The sequence below is a fragment of the Anarrhichthys ocellatus genome, unplaced genomic scaffold (genome assembly GCF_004355925.1).
Source record: "Anarrhichthys ocellatus isolate YVR2014 unplaced genomic scaffold, GSC_Weel_1.0 scaffold12, whole genome shotgun sequence".
Classification (NCBI taxonomy): Eukaryota; Metazoa; Chordata; class Actinopteri; order Perciformes; family Anarhichadidae; genus Anarrhichthys; species Anarrhichthys ocellatus.
Genome location: NW_022280042.1, coordinates 1,442,416 through 1,458,664, shown reverse-complemented (window position 1 = coordinate 1,458,664; position 16,249 = coordinate 1,442,416). Strand labels below are relative to the sequence as shown.

Below are 16,249 nucleotides of genomic sequence, written 5' to 3'. Positions count from 1 at the left end.
TAGAGGTGGCTGCTGGGTACTGTAGTTTGTCTCTCCTGAGAGGAGGTCATTGTGAGGGAGCCCCTCCATTTTAGTCTTGGCTCGCTGTGTGTAATCTGAGCTGGGAAGCTGATCTGAAGCTGTGGATTATTAATGCCTCAGAACCTGAGCAGGGAACACAGATGAAGACCACAGAGAGAATATTAATATTCACAACTTCTGAACGTATGAGTGTGAGCTCTCCGCTGGGATGTGATGGAATGTCAGCGATGACTGCAGAGGTGATCTGGGGTCAGTTTGTTAATGTGATGGCGAACCCCCCTGCTGTACTGTCCCCGTGGCCTGCTGCTAAACTGGCCTGATCAAAGTTTGATGAGTGCGGCTTAGTAACATTACACGGGACAGACAACACTGTGGAGCTCTGCTGGTCCTCCACCTGATGGGATAGAGGGGGTCCAGGACCAGATCTGGTCCGACATGAGGACATAAAGGGTCTTTGGATCAGATGCTGGGAGGGTCTGGTCAGACACAAGGCGCACCACTCTGCTCAGAGAAAGCAACATTTGTAACTCAGATTTCTTTATGTATGACAGTTTCCCAAATATTATATTTAAAAGAAATCCCAAGATATTGAATGGTAACTGTATCGTGATGCTTATTGTATTGCCAGATTCTTGCCAATACACCGTCCTCCTCTCCTCGTCCACGGGACGTGATGAGGATACAACTCTCAGAGTAGTAAGAAATGCTAAGCGGGGCCAAACAGCTGATCGAGCAACAGGACTGAAGGGATTTGGAGAGAGAGAGAGAGAGAGAGAGAGGGATCCGGAGGAGGGGGGGAGGAGGAGGGGGGAGGGGGCCAGGTGAGCGTCACAGAGAGGACACTCTGGCTTCAGTCGTCCTCCATCACTGCAGCTCGGCATGCAGAGGGACGGCAGCAGCTCCCGGGCCATCTGATCTGTTCCAGCTCTGCAGCACCGACCGGGACTCAGGGATGATCCTGCAACAGGTCAGACTCACACAGCAATATGACAAAAGGCTTCTTTTTACTTTACTTATGAAGGTACGACCCTTCCGTGAACAGCCAGTGATAGTTGGACCTTCAATATGTGCGGATGTATGACAACAGTAAAAGAAGAAATCATAGGAATATTCAGCACAATTTGGCTTTTTAAACACTTCGTTAGGAAAATGTAGGACGAGACAGAAAACCAGACAACACTGTCGAGTGAATTGCTAATCTGTCTGTTTGCTAACAGACAAAATTTTCATGTTATCTCTGACTTTATTTAAACTAGATGTGCCACCTGTGAGAGAAACACAGCACCGTTGTCCTTCTAGAACTGAATGAATATTTCAATTCTAAACCCCCTGGACTTTCTGATCGAGTTCATCTTGTGTGTTTTTGTGTATTCTTTGTCTATATCATGTATTTGCTGTGTTTTATTGTAATGTATTTACTGCAGTGAATCTATTGTCTAGGCCAAGTGACCCAGTGGAAGCTTAGCCAATCATAATAGCATTACTGCCGGCTGAGAAAAGGTGGTTTTGATCAAACGATATTGTTCTGTACATAAGAATGAACATTATTCATGACGTTCGGTGTTTTTGAGCACGTGTTGGACCAGCACTCAGTTAGTTTAGGTCATTAGTGAAAGGAATGCTGAGACCATGACAGGGATTTGGGGAGATTAGTTGACTTAGTGAGCGCGACACCCAGACAGAACAAAAAGTGCAGGACAGCAGAGAATGCAGTGAAAACATCACAGAGCAGCAAAAGAACATCCAGAGCAGCTGAGCGAGCTGCGTGGTGACACCATCAGCAACACTGGACAACATCGTAGTAACATCTGCTGTAATGTACCTGTATGTAAGTAGCCTTTTCTCTGCAGCAAAAGGCTCTGTAGACTAAGCTTTACTTAAGATGTATAAATCTACCATATTGTCTAAATCAGGAGTGAATAATTCAAATCTATTTATTACAGATTAGTTCTCAGGCCTGGCAGGGATTTCCCCAAAGTCCCAGTAAAAAGCGAAAAAAAAAGCTCAGTAATCAAATGTCAGAGCATCCAGATGCCTTCAGAAGACCAGATTCAGAACAGCTTACAAAATAATTCATTGTTATTTATTGCATTTGTTGTCTCATCTTCTGGTGGCAATAAATAAAGAACAAGATGGCCACTGCATAGTGTTGAATGGTAGTTAAAGTCCTGAAATGGACTGTGGACTGTCAAATACAAATAAATAATCATTTGTTTCGCTGATGAATTTACCATCAGGTCTGAATGTCTAAAACTTCCATGAATAGCTAACCTCTTTTCTTTAGATGGCAGAAGTGTGAGACAACAACGAATGGCTTCCACACTGTCTGGCCTCCGTAAGTCTGTTTTTTATGGTTTACTATTCAAAATATTAGACTGAGGACAACATGTGTCAATTCACCACTAGTGCACTACGTACATTTGAGTTTGTGTTACAACAACATATGACTGATACTGGCCAGGTTGTTAACACTTACATTCTAGTCTAGTCAGTGCATATGAAGTAAGATTTCAGATATTGTCGTAAAGAATGATTCACAGCTTGAATTAACTCGTTATAGTACATTATTTATAGAGCTTGTCTGACCAAATCTTAATTCAAAAGTGTTCATTTCCATGTTTGAAATGGCATAATTACTGCCAAAATGAAGATTAGAATTGAAAACTCCATGAACATATGATTTTTAGTGTACTCCATAGCATGTGAAATGGACTCTTCATGTTCAAATTGGTATAGGCAACATGCAACCTAAACTTGGTAATGAATTTAATAATGAGATGTTAACAGTTGGATTTCGCTGTAAGAGCGGAAATACTATCTAATCATACTCTTATCAATATAAAACTAATCGGTATACCTGTCCTTCTCTTTCCAGGCTTCCAGGGGGATGACAACCTCCAGTCCATGCTGGTGGGGACGGTAATGAGGAAAATCAAGTCTCGTACCTGGAAGAAGCAGCGCTACTTCAAACTGCAGGACGACTGTATGACCATCTGGTACACATCCAAGAAGGCTGGCAACACTCACTCCACATGTAAGACCACATGATTTACTCATGTGATGGACCTCTCTGGTCAAACATTAAGACATGACCTGTTAGTAGAGAAAACGAGATGAAGTGCCCTCTAGGTTTCCCTGTTAGTAGATAAAACGAGATGAAGTGCCCTCTAGGGTTCCCTGTTAGTAGAGAAAACAAGATGAAGTGTCCTCTAGGGTTCCCTGTTAGTATAAAACGAGATGTAGTGCCCTCTAGGGTTCCCTGTTAGTAGAGAAAACGAGATGAAGTTGGGACGTTCCAGTAGAGGAAATGTGATTAGACACCCTCCAGGGAGCCTTTCCAGTAGATAAAAAGTGAGAAAATGCTGTTCAGGGTGCTCTTCCAGTTGAGAAAATGTGATTAATATAATTAGGTCTCTATTCTGTGTTGGTCTTTGTGCCCAGTTTCAGTAAGTGATGTGGAGGCAATACGAGATGGACACCAGTCCGAGGTGCTGCTCAGCATCGCTGATGAGTTCCCAGCGGACCGATGCTTCACACTGGTCTTCCGTGGTCGCAGGGGCAACCTGGACCTGGTGACCGAGTCAGCCGAGGAGGCGCAGTCCTGGATCAGAGGCATGAGGAAGCTGATCGAGAACCTGGAGAACATGGGGGAGAGGGAGAAACTTGACCAGTATCTTTCACTCAGGGTTTTCAGTCATCAATGCTTTCAAAGTGTTTGCTGGTTTTCAGTCCAACCAAAGTTGTGGTCATTAGCAAAAGGACTAAATCTCATCAACTAGTCAATAAAGACTGAATTGCAATCATAAATTGTATCCCCATTGTAGCATGGAGTTCCCCACACCTCATGGCCACCTGCCAACTATATATTGATACCTCAGCATCCTCTGAATTATGATCACATTGAAAGATTATGCACCTCATGATTTGTTCCCAGTGCCGATGTTCAGTGCCAGTGTACAAAGTAGTGTGTCATGTGGTGAGGTGGAAGGTAAGGCTGTGGAGGTCAGGCTGGACAATGGGCACATTCACTTCCTGTCAAAGACCAACAATTAATGTGAGATTGAAAACATTAGATCAAATTAAATAAAACATAGAAAATTGGTACAAATGGTTCCCAGAGCACCTTCTTGTTAAATGCATCTTTTGGGTTCTTGATACAGTCAGAGCTTAACTGCGATACATATTAAAGAACTGAGTAAATATACAGTAAAGTTGATTGTGCAGTGTGTCAGTCTTCATCAAGTATCTCTTCCAAAGCTCTTAGAATTTTTCAGCCACTATTGAATGTGACACTCCTGAAGTGGCCTACCCAGATGGATTGGTGACTGGTTCAGGAAGGCAGACAAGAACAACGATGGCAGGATGAACTTCAAGGAAGTGCAAGACTTACTGAAAATGATGAATGTGGACATGAACGAGCACCACGCTCACCGTCTCTTCACAGTGAGAGCCTTCGAGCTGAATACCTAAACTATGGTTTCGCTTGTGATTGAAGCATTCCACATCTACTATTTGGTTTCTATGGCCGCTGTAAGACCTCTTGGGTTGTGATGCATTTATCCATACAGCAACAGCATGATCCTTTCTCTTCTCAGATGGCTGATAAGTCCCAGTCGGGTACACTGGAGGACGATGAGTTTGTGCTCTTCTACAAGATGTTGACCCAGCGGGATGATGTACTGAAGGTTTTCCAGGAGTACTCGGTTGATGGCCAGAAGTTATCCCAAAGTGACTTGGAGGACTTTCTGAGAGAGAAACAGCTGGACGGGGTTGACATCCAGCAGCATGCCAAGCAGCTCATTGAGCGCTACGAGCCGTCTGACACAGGTACACAGCCTGTATGTTGTATATAATGAACCATGGTGTACGATTATTGTGAAGGCCTGTCACTTGGTACTGAAGTTTGGGTGCCAGCACTATGTGAGGAGGGTCTGACACACCCCTGCTGTATTTCCAGCTAAGCTGCTAAATGCCATGACATTTGACGGCTTCTTGATGTACCTCGGCTCAGCTGAGGGGTCCATCTTCAACCCACAGTGGCGGGGTGTCTTCCAGGACATGAGCCAGCCGCTGTGCCATTACTTCATCTCCTCCTCCCACAACACCTACCTGATGGAGGACCAGCTCCGAGGGCAGAGCAGTGTGGAGGGATACATCAGGTGATGGAAATTAACCGATGGAAATGTCTTTGGGATGTTCCAGTGACCACAATAAGTGCCCACTAACAGCAAAACGTGCATTTGCACATCGAATACTGTAACTGGTGCTGGAAGATTACTTAAAAGAAATCCTAAAATAAAAGTGCCACCTGGAACCGAAAATGGTTCTTCGGAGGGATGCCATAGAAGAACCATTTCTGGTTCCACAAAGAATCTTTCAGTGCCTTTCAAATTAATTATTAATTAATTCATTTTGCGTCCTAGAGCACAACTTAACCTTTACAGGGACAGTGGTATCTTTGGTATCCACATGCACACCAACATCCATAAATCTGCTGGGAAATCATAAAAGGAGACTTATAATTGATTGCAGGACAACTAAAGGAACGCCACTGCAACTATCACCTAACCATTTCCAAATCCACTTACGAACCAATTTTATAGATTTCCATCAGCGCAAATCCCTTACCTAATGTGTTCCTCTCAGGGGTGATGAGCTTCACTGAGACATTGCCCTGCATTTATCTTCCACCATTCATTAATTTTACAAAATTCATCAACAGAATAAAGTCCAATTCTTCCTAAGTGATTCATTGAAATTAATCAAGCTGTAAACGTAAGTCTGATAATGCCATTAACAAATGAATTCAACTGGTGGCCAGTAGATGTTCTGCCATCCTGTGAACCTGAGTAAAAAGATAATATAATGAATAAAAGACGCAATTTGTTTTGCTGCTCAGGGCTCTGAGTCGTGGCTGTCGGTGTGTGGAAGTGGACTGCTGGGATGGTGCCAATGGAGAGCCCATCGTTTATCATGGACACACCTTCACCTCCAAGATACTCTTCAAGGATGTAGTCAATGCAGTGAGCAACTATGCCTTCAAGGTAGCATCCACTGTCTTGTTGTATCACTCAATTGATTGCTGAAGTGTAGAAGTGGATGTGAATCAATCAAAACATCTAGTCGTAAGCTTTGCAATAAATAGCAATATTCTGAATGTTGGCTTTCTGATGTACTCGTCCTTCAGTGGATCATGTGGTAAACAACATAGTTCTTATTTTTGAAGACATTTTTTCACACCCTCAGCCCGATTGGGGAGATGATCACATTGGTCCAAATGGGGCTTTTTCAAGTATACCAAGCATGTGGTGTAATCCCCTCTTGCTGGCATTGCAATTGCTTTTGCTTTGATTGTCTAGTAAAGCTGTATCAACAAATCGCTCAGCTTCTCATTGTACATTTATGAGAGGGAGGACAACAGTGCAATGATATCCAAGACATCATGTGAAAGCCCTATGAAGTCAGCTAGCCAGGGATCTGCTAGAGTGCCAGCCTCATGCCAGAGTGAACATGCATGACAGAGCCTGTTGGGTCTGAGCATCTGTCCTCAGTGAATATTGAGGCCTCATGACCCCTTGTCTGAGGTCTTTCAACCAGCCAGCCACAACCCACAGGTATATGGCAGCAGGCGTATTAGCTTTCCCTATGATAATGCTCTCCAGTGTTCAATTACAAACTCCCTCCCTTCATCCCCCCTCCTCTCCCCCACCCAGATATCGGAATATCCAGTCATCCTGTCCATCGAGAACCACTGCAGTGTTGAGCAACAGAGAGTCATGGCCCGACACCTCAACCACATCCTCGGTGACAAGCTGCTGAAAAGCACACTAGACGGCAAGGCCCCCGTCGGGCTGCCATCTCCTGAGGTGAGCAGTGCAGTCTAATGTCTCAACCCTACTCCACTCTACGTGGTTACATTTGGGTATCTGGAGTGCCTACTAACCCACAAACTCGGTATCGCAGTTTTCTCAGGCTACCTAGATCAGAAAACATGTGATTCAACAAGCCAATCAGATTTGGCTCCCCTTATGATGTGCGATGCAGGCTCATGGAATGAGAATACATTCATTAGAATGTACCGGCCACAGCTTGAGAACTATACCTTTGCAAAGGTGCACTATATTTTTCTCGCAAGCCAATCAGAGCAGACTGGGCTTTTCCTAGAGAGGCGTTAAAACGAAGCATTTCAGACAGACAGTGTGAGAAAAAGAAAGTGGTTTTTTTACATTAAACTTGTAAACACGTTCCAGTAGAAACCCAAAACAAAAACGTATGAACCTGGAAGTAAACTTGCAGATGAAGACTTGGAGGCACCTACACACACAACGTTACATCACCTTTACTGTGTGAGCCAGTATATACATGTAAGTAGTATTCATTGAGTTATGTCTCAAAACTGTTATGTTGCACTTGTTTATCTAATTAGCAAGAAGAACTGAAAGAAAATCTGTGGGTGTACAGAGCCTTTTAAATGCAGCTCATTTCTGTTCTTTAATTGAAACCGATCCTTTTTGATTTGAGCCTGTCAGAGGGCACCTTCGCTTTCACCCCAAAGCATGTCAGAGCCTCCTGGGCCATATGATCTGTGTTGAACACATTGTGAAATGACCCAAGGTTTATTTGATCTCTTTGTCAGGATCTTAAGAGGAAGATTCTCCTGAAGGCAAAGAAAATCGGTGGTCTGGAGGAGAGTTTCAACGGGATGGTGGAGGACTCTCAGACCGGAGAGGTCAGCGATGAAGACGAGGTGGCTGAAATCAACGAAGATAACCTCCACCGCGAGAGTGTCTGTCGCAGGGTAAAGGTAGGTCAGCTTGTTTAGCACACGCCGGTACACCTGTTAGGCCTCAGACCCAGACACCCTATTATACACAGTCTGATGAACCAGCCTGGTATAGAAGCAGGATCCTCTATTTCCGTCCTTTTTAGGCTGATGATGCAACATTGAGACAGATTTCAATGTATGAATAGAACACTTAATAGATTAAGCTGACTAACCCAAAATGAGGGCAGATTAAATGCATCTTGTTGATTGCAGTTGGTAGAATGTTTTTTTGCAGCGCAGTCCAGGTTATTTACTAAACTCTTTAGACTTACAACTGTGGGATGGACTAGAAGGTTGCCTGTTTGAATCCCTGAAGCATTCTGAGACCAGTTAATGACTTTCACCTCCTTCAAAACCAATGCCACTGAACCTGCTTTCTTTTAGGAGCTCTGGCAGGTTGGACCTCAGCTTTGTCTTTATTTACCAAGAGGTAATTCTGGTACGTCCATTCATTGTATTCATCAATGCACTGACAAAGGCTCAATCCCAGATACCTTCCCTTTGAGTACCTTCAACTGGGTAGTGGCCCTTCAGAACGGATCCACGAGGGATAGTGGTTGAAATCCTTACCCAGGAAATGGGACACCATTCGTTACGTCATGAGTAGCCGATTAAATTATAAATTATTGTTAGCCTATAGACATTTCTGCCCTGCGCTGATTAGCTGGGAAATACAGAAACTTCGCTGCTGTTGTAACTGTGTTTTGTTAAACACAACATACAGTACACATTTACTTTAGCACATAACAGTCAACTTGACTACATGACAAATATGTCTATCTTTTTGGTGTGTGTTGGTAGTGTACGTTTAGCAGGAAGCCTCTCAGGGATGCCCACAAATCTGGTTGCCTTTTTAGCCAGCGGACAAGGATTGCAAGAACTCCTGTCATTCCTCATGAAAAATACAGAGGATTTAAGGGCAGGGAGCAGACTCTGGGTGTTAGATATGGTGATCTGTTTACACTGTGATAGCAGAGAAAGACACAGGGAGGAAAGAGTGAACGAGGATTCAACACTGTCAACCACTCGTGACCCACAGTCATCCAGATCTGAACTTTTAAAACTTAAACAAACACATCAACTCTTACTTAACTCAAGGAAACACATCTTCCACCACTGGACAAGTCACATATACAAGTAGACACGACAGATAGAGAAGGACGAACAAGAGGACCTCATAGTTACTGTCAAACAAGACCAAGACCAAGCCATGCTGGGCCAAACTAGGCTAAGTTCAGCAGGTGAAGGTTGTACGGTCTCCTCTAAAATGGGATATTTGATACCCTGAACAGTACTAATTGCAGTCAGTAATCACCTCTGTTGGTAAATACTGAGATGTAAGTAGGGCTAGAATGTGATATCAAGTATCAACTGTTGCAAATATTTCACTGGGTAATTACATTTTAACAGAGGTTCTTAAAATACTTATAATTAATAAATCACTAAACAAATCAAACAGTCATTTGACCTAGCAGCTTGATACTGAACATTTTAAAACACAAATTAAAAAGCCAACCCTTATATACTGTATCAGTACAACTGAAACTCATTAGCGAGGTTCTCGAAGTCCAGAGGCTTTTTTTGTCAAATTGCATCATTTCAAATAAAATGTGCATCAGGCACCTTAATTTGCGGACTGGATCAACGTATTTTGACAAAGAACCTTTTAACTGAAGGTCCACTTTCAAGCTTTTTCTGGAGCTTTCTACTGAATCTTGCTTTCTTCATCAAGACGTGGAGTTTGCTCGTCCTCGTTCAGATGGACTTTAGGCCTGTGTGGGGGGGGCTCTGGCTCATCAATTGTTGCAACGCAACACAACAGCTTCCGGCAAGTTGCTGCATTGGCCAATGAGTTGGGTTTTCATTTTGAGTTTTGAGAAAGCTGGGCCGGGGGAAAAGTTCTTGTTCCAGCTCTGATGAAGGTTGAACTTTGTCCTTCTGTTTTCATACCACTGCATCACAGGGAACACATGCTGCTCCTTTTTATTCCCCTGATTGCTGTGTGTACTGTATCTGTAAAATGGATTCATATTGATGGCACAGTCTTGAGTGCATACTGCATTAGAGGATAACGCTTGATGTCTCTGGCAAACTAAGTGTGCAAAAGGAATCATTGGGCACTTAGAGTCATGTTTATTGATAAGCATTTGAGAAGCATGAAACACCACACTGGGACTCCTGTCAACACGGTCATGAGAGGTGAGGCCAGCGGCGAGTTTGGCAGCGATGTGAGCTCGCCGGTGCCCCTGCTGATGGTGTAGGTGTCTGCGCAGAACCTGTCTTGCTGTCTGGTAGATGGGTGAAGGTGGAGCAGCCGGATCGGCTTTCATGTGGAAGCAGGCAGGCGTGCATGCAGGGGTGCTCTGCAGGTTACGCTGTCATTGGGCTGTTTGGGATGCCACACCTCGGATCTCATAGTCATGGAAGCTACTCTGGCAGCACACCTGCTTTTGCTTGGCATTGTGGTCGAGTATCACTTTCACGATTCAAGAGGGGGTTGTCTCAGGGTTTCAATGTGCCCGGTGCTTCCATCCATGACAGGATTCCTTTGCATCACCGGGGTTTACCCTCTCACGTGGTGGTGGGTCAGCTGACGTTACACGGAGCCAGTTCATGGGTCGACCTCAATGAGCCTCATGTGACTTCAATGTGTTAACGACCCAAAGATGTTCAAATACCTCTTTGTGTCATTGCGTTTGGACCTCTTCCTACAAGTGAGCAGAATTATGAAACTTCTTTAAGTTGCATCTTCGTTCTAGACCTACACTACACTATTACCAAAATACCAGGTACTGAGTAGTATCGAAATGTCTCCAGTCAAATAATACCTGCAATCAATCCTTTCTGTGGCCAGAGGAAAAAAAACAGCACTAAACAGCATGCTTCTTTGACTAGTGGAATGTCGCCGCTGATCATCTGGCATATCTGGCATTAAAATTAAAAATGGTATTTCATTCATGCTCCACTGCTACACAGCACTCCACTCTGGCATGCAGTACACCTGCTGACTATTGGTATGCCAGTGCTGCATGCCAGCTCTGTCCCACTGACAGATGCCGGTTTTGACTAGCAAGTACGTACCATGTTAATCTCTTAGCCTATGCCATAAAATGATACATAGGCAGCTGTCTGATGGGACAAACACAAGTGGTTGATAAGCTGGATGTGGCCCTGGATAAAGTCTACCAACAAGTTCTCCAAATGTAACAACAAAATGTATTGTTGGTCCTTCTCTGATCTGGCGTCCACGTCAGGAGGACGATGTCATTTGTCTGTGCCTCCGAAAACCATTTCATGATGGGACGTTATAATAAGCTATATGCATTAATCAGTGTGTTACCTTTTTATCCCCTCTCTTCCTTTTTCCACAGAAGTCAAAGCAGCGTCTGTCCAAGGAGCTGTCCGACTGTGTTGTTTACTGCAAAAGCGTCCACTTCAGTAACTTCAAACACTCCCGCATCCACTCCAAGTTCTATGAGGTGGCCTCTTTCACGGAGTCCAAGGCCCGCAAGCACCTGAGAGAGGCTGGTGAGTCCAGCCTCATCATTCCTCTCTGCTTTACATGATTATGATAGGTACTGTCAACACAAAGGTTTGACTAATACAGTGTAATCTGAGATTTTAGTTTTATCGACATCAGATTTTGTCTCAGTTTTTAGAAGCAGTAATACATTTTGTGAAGCAATTAATACTCTAGTCATTCTTGTGCTGGTTTATTATTGACACAATATTATGTATCAGGGGCTTCAGTCAAACCCTATTTGTCAACTTTCACTATCTGATGTCATCTCCATTTCAGGGACCGAGTTTGTGCACCATAACTCCCGGCAGCTGACCCGGGTTTATCCCAGTGGCTTCCGAACGGACTCCTCCAATTTTAATCCTCAGGAAATGTGGAATGCTGGGTGCCAAATTGGTGATTGCAACTGAAATACAGACTTGACTGTTTTCTAAAGCAGACCTCCATCCATTCATTATTTGCATTTCTGTCGTATTGTTTTTACTATTATTGCTGCACGGGGCTACGGTTTGCATAATTATTTATTCTTCACTTAAATGGGTTAAGAGGCGAGTTTGGCAATACAATTTACAGCAAAAAGAATTGTAGTTCCCAAAACGTTTGACTGTTTGAGGGCTTGGATAACAGAAAGAGTCACATAGAACCTCACCACAGCACTAGATAGCCAATATAATAACTACCTAACTATAATATCAAGGCATAATTCTGGCTTTAGGACTCAAAGCAGTTTAGATTATGGCTAACAAGCAACTTCCCATACAACTAAACTTCTCAATTCCATTTTAAATATGTCAGTTTTGACTTTTGGTTTCATACGGGACAACAACAGCATTCTCCTGGGTGAAGGTCCTGTGTTGACCCATCCGATCCACTCTGCCCTACTCTCTGTGCAGACTTACACAGACTATGATTAGAAAGGAATTTGTCATCTGTCAAAAACAAACGCAGTTTGGGAGAAATCTCAATTCACTGTTTGCTCTAGTGTAACTGTTTACTATTAGAGAGAGAATGAGGAGTGACAGTTTTGGTCTCGGTTAGTATTGACTCATAGTTGACTGAACTGTCTCTCTCAACATGGGGCGCTGTCCATGGCAATAGCTGATAGGTTAGACTTCTGTCAGTGACAACAGATGCAAATAAGTTGTGATGTGATAAAAGAAGACACAGGAAAGGAACATAATACAATTGAAACATATCCTTAAATACAGGACATGTCATCCCCAGTGGACTAAGGTTATTGGTGTACTACCAAATCCTCCTCTCCACTATTAAAGGACGAGTCGCTCCTTTCCCGGGAACATGGAAAGGATCGGTGTCTGAACCACGCAGCCAACAGGAGTTCCACACGGCTTCGTCCTGGGACCTCTCCCTCTTTTAATATGTCCTTGTGTAGAGGGCAAAAGGAAGTTCCCGTACAATTAAACTGCATTGTCAATAACGTTTTGAGTGTCCACCTGGGGACAAGGGAATTCTTTCTTTTAGACATGTGGTTAATGTTGTAAATTGAAGCAAAACAAAAACTCATGGTAATTTATGCATGGTTATGTTCCCTTCGGTATTGTTCATGTATTGAAGTACAAATCCAAGCCCCGTGCAGCATTAACAACATCCTCTCAAAGTGCCTGAATATGGTATATCTAAATTTAATGGCAAGAGCATGAGTCAAAAAGTCATTGTTGTTGTTTTTTTCCATTTCATTCAGTTGCGTTGAATTTCCAGACAGCCGGGGAGGGGATGGATCTGAACGACGGACTGTTTGGTCAGAATGGCAGCTGTGGCTATGTCCTCAAGCCCAGTTTCATGAGAGAGGTCGAGAAAAGATTTGACCCTGAGACACCCGAACAAAGGGATGGCTACCAACCTGTCATCCTCACTATACAGGTACAGACCTTTAACAAAGTAAGAAAAAGGTGTCCCTGCAGTTAATAGCTGTTTCATGGCTTTATTGAGGAAACCGTATTTATGTGTTTAAGGTGATCAGTGGTCAACAGCTGCCCAAAGTCAACATCAAAGAGGATGCCATCGTGGATCCTCTGGTCAGAGTGGAGATCCATGGTGTTCCTATGGACCAGGCCAAGCAGGAGACCAGATACATCGAGAACAATGGTGCAGTAGAGGCTGTGGGCCCTTACACTTACCTACATAGACATCAATGCAGGAGGGAACTAGGAAGGTGCTCTCAGTGGAGAGAGTACAGACCACATAATATCTTGCCAAAAAATAAATTAAACTCACAAAGCTATCTGCCCGTTTAGCAGCAATGTACTCAGCAGAGTGTGTGCTTGTAGTTCCGTTAGCTGTTAGTGGTTTTACGAGGTACTTATCCATAGTCAGCATATTACCTATGGTGGTCGGCACGCCTTCAGTTTGGAGAAACAGACAGGAGAACGAGAGCAAAGCAATGCACTGCTGTGAACAAGGGCAGCAACAAAATGTATTTTTGACACCTAAAAGAAAGACCAACCTGAAAAAAATCTATATATATATATATATATATAAATATTTAGAATATTTCATGCTTAATCTTAATCTAACGGGGAACAGAACGGAAAGTGGATCTTATTTATTCTCTGTTCAAAGTCCTAAGACTCCAAAACTAAATCTCCAAAAACAGTATAAATAAGTTTAACTTTTACTTCAGTACTCTGTCAGAAAATATTCTAAACGTAGCGTACACTAAAGCTTTTTTAGGTGTCTAAAATACATTTAACTGCTGCCCCTGTTCACAGCACTACATTGTTTTGCTCCCATGCTGGTACTGCTGTCTGTCCCACCTCAAAACACACAAAATATTTTGCCGTTTTTGCCAATTAGCCATGGACAGACACCTGCACTCTCAGTCACTCACGCATGTGACCGGTCGTAGATCCTCCTGGTGGAGATGATGAATGGATGAATGGGTCACTTTGGTGTCGCGCCACACATAGTTAGGACTTGTCTCTGCAGCATGCGCGCTGATGTTGAAGGATTTGTCCTTTGTGCAGGATTCAACCCGGTGTGGTATGACACTCTGCGCTTCACCATCCACACTCCGGAGCTGGCCATGGTGCGCTTTGTGGTGGAAGACTACGACAAGACCTCTAAAAATGACTTTGTGGGGCAGTACACACTCCCTCTCGGCTGCATGCAGCAAGGTGAGGCCCCTTCTTTAACTTCCAGCGCACATTGATACATAGTACATTTACAGTCAAATTATTTGCTAATTTCTGTTTATAATTTCCTTAAATATATATTTCGCAACCTTGCACAGAGAAATCTGTTATGAAAGAGGCGGAGATATACATTTTCCCACAAAGAATAGCTGAACACAGCGGAGCGTTTAGCAGCTAAACATGTATTCTTCTCAGGAGATGGTGGAGACCAAAACTGAGCTCAATGAGAGTTTACATTGGACTTACATTTACCAGGTGAACACAAACACAACTCCAGATGAATGATGATGTTGCTCTATGTCTGCTGGATGTGGAAATAATGTTATACGATCACTCATAATCTCATTTAGACACTTGTTAGCAACCGCCTTTTTTAAGACACGTGAAAGCTTCTAAATTTGCCAAGTTTGCCGTTCTGCTGCCGCTCCCGCTCCACGTTTGACTTTGTGTGTCCTCTTAAAGAAATAAATAATCCCTCTGGTTCTGTTTTGTGTTCTCAGGTTATCGTCACATTCACCTGTTGTCCAGAGATGGAACCGGTATTCCTCCTTCCTCCTTATTTGTACACATCAGGATCACGGAACTGGACTAATCCTTCTTGGCTTCCCGAACACACAGAGGTATTGGAAAGAACCTCCCCGGCACATGTTATGTAGTTATGAGAGTAGAGTCATTCCTTCCTTAGAGAATACTAATAGCTCCTAAACTAGTATTTTATTCTTATTTGATGTGAATAAATATTATGCCAAATCTTCTAGAGGTCCTTTAGGCAGCAGATGGATATGCGATCTGCATGTTTTCTGTTTTGCTCACTATAGTGTGTGTAACTTGTCCCTGTGATTGACTTGAACTTTGCTGCTCATGTTTGCTGTACTGTGTCCGTAGCACAAGTATTTGTTTCTGTTGAAATGTTGTGTTGTAGAGAAGAACGTGCCACCAATGTGTTTGGATCAGGATGTATATACTGTATATCCTGTCAGTATTTCCCTTTAACCCACAGCACTTCATCATCACTGTGTGACCGCTACAGTCCTCAGCTTTCACTGTGGCCAACATGCAAAGCTCCAGCTACACAGACAGCATCATAGTCTCCTGTTTGGAACATGTAAGAGGGGGAACAGTGTTTGTAAAGTATACTACAATATTACATTTGTCTTGATATCGCCGTTATTATAGTGTTCAGTCATGTTCCTCTGTGCTGCTACAGACGTTTGTCTCAAAATCTCAAAGTACCATAAATATTTAACATAGGTGTAAAAACAGTATTCTTTACAGTGTAAGAGGTTTATAATTCAGAGGTCAAATAACCTGTTTAGATTATTAGACACTACCAGAAATGACTTGAAAGACAACCATAAACTAAAAGAAGATGCACCTTAAATGTACCTTTGTGTTCTTCACAGGGTTGAGGATGTTGAGCTTCAGCAGCTGGAACTATATACAGAGTAGCACAGAGGTCCTGGTGACAACTTGCAAAACAAATAAATTAAAATTAATAATTTAGGCCAAAAACATCATCCTGTTTTCTCAGATTTGAAACTGTCAGTCAGGTGTTTATTGGTTCACACCTTTGATTTAAAGAAATGGTTATATTTGCACTGTCTACTGCACATTAGTTCAGTAGAGGCTTCATAGGGACCCGGTGTAGGAATGGCTGAACCAGTAAGTTAAATATACTGTTTCAGAACGTCGTCCCTCCACAGTTTAAATTTTTTCATTTTTATAGTTCAT

The 16,249-nt window shown here is 43.0% G+C and overlaps 1 protein-coding gene across 3 annotated transcripts; it reads left to right on the top strand.

Moving 5' to 3' along the window:
* The first annotated feature begins 839 nt into the window (after nt 1-839).
* plcd4a (phospholipase C, delta 4a) lies at nt 840-16,206 on the top strand. 3 transcript variants are annotated; one of them, XM_031852175.1, is made up of 17 exons: nt 840-988; nt 2,306-2,356; nt 2,897-3,055; nt 3,463-3,691; nt 4,335-4,464; nt 4,617-4,848; nt 4,979-5,180; nt 5,921-6,065; nt 6,735-6,887; nt 7,658-7,825; nt 11,218-11,374; nt 11,646-11,762; nt 13,069-13,247; nt 13,340-13,472; nt 14,351-14,500; nt 15,019-15,138; nt 15,519-16,206. In XM_031852175.1, the coding sequence occupies exons 2-16, from the start codon at nt 2,332-2,334 to the stop codon at nt 15,108-15,110; spliced, it is 2,271 nt and encodes a 756-aa protein (XP_031708035.1). In that variant the 5' UTR covers nt 840-988; nt 2,306-2,331; the 3' UTR covers nt 15,111-15,138; nt 15,519-16,206. The 3 variants fall into 3 exon arrangements, with proteins under 3 accessions (XP_031708035.1, XP_031708036.1, XP_031708033.1); XM_031852176.1 differs by having other exon boundaries at nt 5,033-5,180; nt 15,019-16,206; XM_031852173.1 differs by having other exon boundaries at nt 15,019-16,206.
* Nucleotides 16,207-16,249: the final 43 nt, after the last annotated feature.